This window comes from Cebus imitator, unplaced genomic scaffold (assembly GCF_001604975.1).
Source record: "Cebus imitator isolate Cc_AM_T3 unplaced genomic scaffold, Cebus_imitator-1.0 Scaffold265, whole genome shotgun sequence".
Classification (NCBI taxonomy): Eukaryota; Metazoa; Chordata; class Mammalia; order Primates; family Cebidae; genus Cebus; species Cebus imitator.
In genome coordinates, this window is record NW_016107580.1 from 2,889,017 (window position 1) to 2,895,439 (window position 6,423).

At 44.2% G+C, this 6,423-nt stretch overlaps 1 protein-coding gene across 1 annotated transcript; it reads left to right on the forward strand.

The window, feature by feature from the left end:
• Positions 1 to 340: 340 nt before the first annotated feature.
• Positions 341 to 4,886, forward strand: NLRP10 (NLR family pyrin domain containing 10). The gene is made up of 2 exons (XM_017500354.2): positions 341 to 829; positions 2,347 to 4,886. Exons 1-2 carry the CDS (start codon positions 547 to 549, stop codon positions 4,137 to 4,139), a joined length of 2,076 nt encoding a protein of 691 aa, XP_017355843.1. The 5' UTR covers positions 341 to 546; the 3' UTR covers positions 4,140 to 4,886.
• The last annotated feature ends 1,537 nt before the right edge of the window (positions 4,887 to 6,423 follow it).

Below are 6,423 nucleotides of genomic sequence, written 5' to 3' on the forward strand. Positions count from 1 at the left end.
GCTGAGGCAGAATTGTTTGAACCTGGGAGATGGATTCTGCAGTGAGCTGAGATTGTGCCACTGTACCCCAGCCTGGGCAACAGAGAGAGACTCTGTCTCCAAAAAATAAATAAATAAATGACTTAAAGTTTTATTTCTCCAACCATCTGTCTAAGGAGGCATACAGAGCCTAACAAAGAATGTATGTGAGAGGGAAAGAGGAAGGGAGGAGTGAGAGAGAGAGAGGCAGAGACAGAGGTTGGGGGAGAGAGAGAGAGAGAGATTGAGAGATTAACACACCCACACACCTCCCTACCCATTTACAAACACAGTCACATGTCACCTGACAAAGAGGCAGAGGGGAATAACTAGGAAAATTCCCCTGCTGTCTTATCTGCTCACCTTTCTTGGAGCTTTGCCAGAATATCTCGTCTCCCTGGCATCCACTCTGCAGCTTGACAAGACCCAGAAAGCAGGGCGGGCCTCTCAGCAGTGGGTCTCTCCTTTTGCCTCCTTCTCCAGGTCACTGGTCTGCTGGTGTGGACTCGATCCTTCCCCCAGATCACCATGGCCATGGCCAGAAGCCCCCGGAAGGCATTGCTCTGGGCCTTGAGTGACCTTGAGGAGAAAGATTTCAAGAAGTTAAAGTTTTACTTACGGGATATGACCCTGTCTGAGGGCCAGGCCCCACTGGCCAGAGGGGAGTTGGAGGGCCTGATTGCAGTGGACCTGGCAGAATTATTGATTTCAAAGTATGGAGAAAAGGAGGCTGTGAAAGTTGTGTTTGAGAGCTTGAAGGCCATGAACGTGTTGGAACTTGTGGACCAGCTCAGGCACATTTGTCTGCATGGTGAGTGTGGAAGGGGAAGGGGAGGGCAGGATGGCACTGGGACTCCCCTTGCCCCATGGCATTTCCCGTAGCCTGTAACTTATGCCTTCTGTCACCTTGCCGTCTAGTCCTCAATGCCCCAGAGTCCTTGATGGTCTCCACCTGAGAGTTCTAACAACTGTCAGGAGGGGGCTTGAGCCAAAGCTGGGGATTTATTAAAGAAAAACACTACTCTTTCTTCCCCACCTCCTACCTCCAGTTGCAGTGGCAGAGAAGGGGAGAGTCTGAAGAAAGGGGCTCAGAGACTGGGAGGGTATTGGTGAAGGGATTTCCACTAACCAGAAGAAATGGCATCAGGATGTAGGTCAGACCTGTCCCTAGCTGTTTCCTGACAGGCAGCTCAGGCCGCTTCCAAGTCTTCCGTGCCCCGATCTCTCAAGGAACCACATTACAGAATGGGTAGGTGTGGAGCCCACTGGTCTCCTGGTCCTTCTTAGGGGTGCCTGTGGGGAGGGAGGGATCTTTCAGTGCCTGTGCTCCCTCCCATAGGCTGCTTTCATGCCTGAAAGCTCCTCTGCTACAAACAAATGGGAGGGTTTCATGGACCCAGAGTCATGGCTCTTGCTGAGAAGCTGGTTTATCTTTAGCATTGGCTTGTCCTTTCCCAAGAACAGGCTTGTCTTAGTTGCTTTTGTGTTGCTATAAAGGAATACCTGAGAAAAGAGGTTTATTTGGCTCATGGTTCGGCAGGTGGTACAAGAGTCATAGTGTCAACATCTGCTTCTGGTGAGGCTTCAGGAAGCTTTCAGTTATGGAAGGAGGTGAGGGCAGAGCTGGTGTGTCTCATGGCAAGAGAGGGAGGAAGAAAGAGGGGAGGATGTGCCAGTTGTTAACCAGCTCTTGTGTAGCTAATAGAGTAAGAACTCATTCATTACTATGGGAAGGGCTCCAAGACATTCAGGAGGGATTTGCCCCCATGACCAAAACATCTCCCACTAGGGCCCCACCTCCAACATTGGGGATTATTTTCAACCTGAAATTTGGAGGGGACAAACATCCAAACTGTATCAAGCCTCTTATCACTTCCTCATTTTCAGGCTTCCCTTTCCTTTCTCTTCTCTCTGTCCTCACCTCTTCACATGGAGACATTTCATATGAACAATCATTCATGCATTCTCAGACAGGCATTTTGCATTTACATGTATTCTTACAGACACACACTTGCAGATGCACCCTGACATGGCTTCCCTGCACTACAGTATGTGAATGTCCATGAGCACATTCTGTGGGCGCATGTGGATACCAGCACTCGTGCACAAATATACACACACACACAACACACCCTTGCACACTCATACAGATATGCATGTGCCTACTGCGCCTGCAAACACACGGTCATGCACACATACAGTGGCCCCTCCCATGAAGCCAGTACTATAATCTCAGGGAGATCCAAGTTGGAGAGCATAGAAGACTAAAGAACAGAGTCAGTTTGGAGTAGCCATTTTACCATGTAACATCCCATTTGTTTGGCTCAGATTACAGAGAAATATACCGAGAACATGTGCGCTGCCTAGAGGAGTGGCAGGAAGTGGGAGTCAACGGCAGATACAACCAGGTGCTCCTGGTGGCCAAGCCCAGCTCAGAGAGCCCAGAGTCACCTGCCTGTCCCATCACCCTGGAGCAGGAGCTGGACTCTGTCATGGTGGAGGCTCTATTTGACTCGGGGGAAAAGCCCTCCCTGGCCCCATCCTTAGTTGTGCTAGAGGGATCTGCTGGCAGTGGAAAGACAACTCTCTCCAGAAAAATTGTGTTGGACTGGGCCGCCGGTACTATGTACCCAGGCCGTTTTGATTATGTCTTTTATGTAAGCTGCAAAGAAGTGGTCCTGCTGCTGGAGAGCAAACTGAATGAACTCCTTTTCTGGTGCTGCGGGGACAATCAAGCCCCCGTCACAGAGATTCTGGGGCAGCCAGAGCGGCTCCTGTTCATCCTGGATGGCTTTGATGAGCTGCAGAGGCCCTTTGAAGAAAAGTTGAAGAAGAGGGGTTCCAGTCCCAAGGAGGGCATCCTGCACCTTCTAATTAGGAGACGTACACTCCCCACATGCTCCCTTCTCATCACCACCCGGTCCCTGGCTTTGAGGAATCTGGGACCCTTGCTGAAACAAGCACGCCATGTCCATATCCTAGGCTTCTCTGAGGAGGAGAGGGGGAGGTACTTCAGCTCCTATTTCATGGATGAGAAGCAAGCTGACCGTGCCTTCAAAATTGTACAAAAAAATGACATTCTCTACAAAGCATGTCAGGTTCCAGGGATTTGCTGGATGGTCTGCTCCTGGCTGAAGCAGCAGATGGAGAAAGGTGAAGCTGTCTTAGAGACACCCAGAAACAGCACTGACATCTTCATGGCCTATGTCTCCACCTTCCTGCTGCCCGATGACGATGGGGGCTGCTCTGAGTCTTCCCGGCACAGGGTCCTGATGAGTCTGTGCTCCCTGGCTGCTGAAGGGATTCAGCACCAGAGGTTCCTATTTGAAGAAGCTGAGCTCAGGAAACATAATTTAGATGGCCCCAGGCTCGCCGCTTTCCTGAGTAGCAATGACTACCAGTTGGGACTTGCCATCAAGAAGTTCTATAGCTTCCGCCACATCAGCTTCCAGGAGTTTTTTTATGCCATGTCCTTCCTGGTGAAAAAGGACCAAAGCTGGCTGGGGAAAGAGTCCCGCAGAGAAGTGCAAAGGCTGCTGGAGGTAAAAAAGCAGGAAGGAAATAATGAGATGACCCTCACTATGCAGTTTTTATTGGACATATCGAAAAAAGACAGCGTCTCCAACTTGGAGCTCAAGTTCTGCTTCAGAATATCTCCCTGTATAGCACAGGATCTGAAGCATTTTAAAAAGCAATTGGAATCTATAAAGCAGAAGAGGCCCTGGGATTTGGAATTCTCCATGTGTGAAGCTAAAATAAAGAATCTGGTAAAAGGTATTCAGATGAATGATGTATCATTCAAGATAGCACATTCAAATGAAAAGAAATCCCAGAGCCAGAATTCATTTTCTGTTAAAGCCAGATTGAGTCATGGACAGAAAGAGAAGCAAAAATGTCCTCTTGTGGGCAAAGATAATACAGCAGGAACACAAAAGGAGTCTTCTATTGGAAAAGGCAGAGGGACTGAGGAACCAGACGAAGAGGTTAGGTGCAGTGGGATGGGAAGCAGAGAAATGGGGACAATTGTGCTGAAAGGTTGGAGGAATGAAGGGGTGAAGGGACAGGAAGATGGGGAAAGACAGACAGACTTAAAAAGGTTGGAGAGAGGAGAATCAGACTAATGGGTACTAGAAGGAGTGAAGGACAAAGGAACGAATAGAAAAGAGAATTAGATTAGAGAGGATCGGATGACATTAACATAGGACCTGGGTAAATGTGCAATGAGTTCTTAGGAACAGCCCCACTTACTACCAAGGTCTCAAGTGCCCTCCCCAGAGGCTGTTTATAACTTCCTACAGTATAGAGTACAGTTTCCATAGCTCCTCATTATCATTAACATGTTAATGTTAATGACCAACCATTTGGTTCTGACATTTGACACTTTCCTATTCAATAAACTATTTCCTGCTTATTTCAGAGAGGGCTTCTGGAAACATTCCACAAATTGCTTTTACAGCCTAAAGCTACAGGGATACAGACATGTAAGAAAGGCAAGGGTTATGCATTTTGAATTCATCATATGTCCAGACCTGTGCAAAATCCTGGCATACAATAGTGTGTAGTAAAGGTTTATTGAATGTATAAATGTTTAGGGACCTCTTTGTCCTCAATCTGAAATGAAGGTAACTTTATATGATTAAAGATTTTGATACATGGATGTTGGTAATTGGGAGAGGGAAAGGATAAATTTGGAGTGACACACCAAGGCTCCACCAGATGAAAATAGTGCCTGACTGTGGATTTCACGGGCAACAAAAGCAGATGTAACACAGTAACTTGTATTAGTGTTATAAGCATGTCGAAATTATGCAAGAAATAACGTAACCCTTTTATGGGCTAGAATAATAAATATAAGTTACTTATAGTCATTATTGCTAGTTGAATATGCATAAAATATCATTGATGTGAGAATCACGGTGGTTTACCAGAAAGGTTAGGAACACTGGTTCTAATAAACCTGGTTCTAAATATTGGATCTAAACACTGGATCTGCCATTTTCTAGCTATATACCTTTGCCCAACTTATTTTTTCCAAGTGTTAGTTTTAAAAAATTCATAAAATGAAAATTGTAATATTTATAATTTAGGGAAATTATAAGGATTAGACCTACTACTGCTACCGCTACTAGAGTGGCACAAACAATGACAATAATAAAAGCTAACACGTTTTAGACCTCTTGTGTGCCAGGTTTTGGGCAAGCATTTACACACATAACAGTTTAGTTTCGTCTCATAAATGTTCTATTGTGTCTTGGCCTCTTTCCCTCAAAATCTAGTTTTTATATGTTAAACATAATGTTGCTATAATCATTTCAAATGTCTTTTTCTGCACGTATATACTCATTTGTGTTGATATACCTAGAACTGGAATTTCTTGGTCAAAGTGTATATATATTTTCAGGTACAGAAGATAAAAGTCAACAATTTTTCAAAGTGGTTGCATTAATCTTCTCTAATAAATAATAAGAGCTCCCATTATTCCAAATCCTAACTGACACTTAGCACTGTCAATCTTTTCACTTTAGTTATTCTTGTGGGTATGTAATGGCCTCTAATCATGGTTTTAATTTGCATTTTTCCTATGAGTAATGAGGTGGTTTATAAATACCTTAATTGGCTATTTAGATACACCTTTCGGTGAATTGACTATTTATGTTGTTTTTTTTTTTAGCATTAAAAAAATTTTTTTATTGCATTTTAGGTTTTGGGGTACATGTGAAGAACATGCAAGATTGTTGCATAGGTATACAGATGGCAGCGTGATTTGCTGCCTTCCTCCTCATCACCTATATCTGGCATTTCTCCCCGTGCTATCTCTCCCCAACTCCCCACCCTCCACTGTCCCTCCCCTATTTCCCCCCAACAGACCCCAATGAGTAGTGCTCCCCTCCCTGTGTCCATGTATTTATGTTTTTTATTCATTTAAAAATGTTGTTGACAATATCTCTCATGAACGTATATGCAAAAATCCTCAACCAAATATGAGCAAATTGAATCCAACAGTGTATAAAAATAATTATATATTATGACCAAATGGGATTTATTTCAGGTATGTAAGGCTAGATCAACATTTAAAAGTTAATGTAATTTATCACATCAACAGACTAAAGAAGTAAAATCATATGATCATATCAATAGATGCAGAAAAACATTTCCAACATCTATTTATGATAAAAACCCTCAATAAATTAGGAATAGAGGGGAACTTCCTCAGTTTGATAAACAACATCTACAAAAGCCCTATGGCTAAAATTACACTTGTCAGAAAGTGGATGTTTTCTCCATAAGATCAGGAACAAGGCAAGGATGCCTTTTCTGACCACTCCTATTCAAATTTGTGCTGGACATCCTAGCAATGCAATAAAGGAAGAAAGGATGCAGTCATAAAAAAGAATGAGATCATGT

Bases quoted from the DNA above. Each gene is read 5' to 3' on its own strand.
- NLRP10 (XM_017500354.2), top strand. From the start codon at position 547: ATGGCCATGGCCAGAAGCCCCCGGAAGGCATTGCTCTGGGCCTTGAGT. The intron at 830-2,346 runs GTGAGTGTGGAA...TGTTTGGCTCAG, and splicing joins CAGGCACATTTGTCTGCATG to ATTACAGAGAAATATACCGA.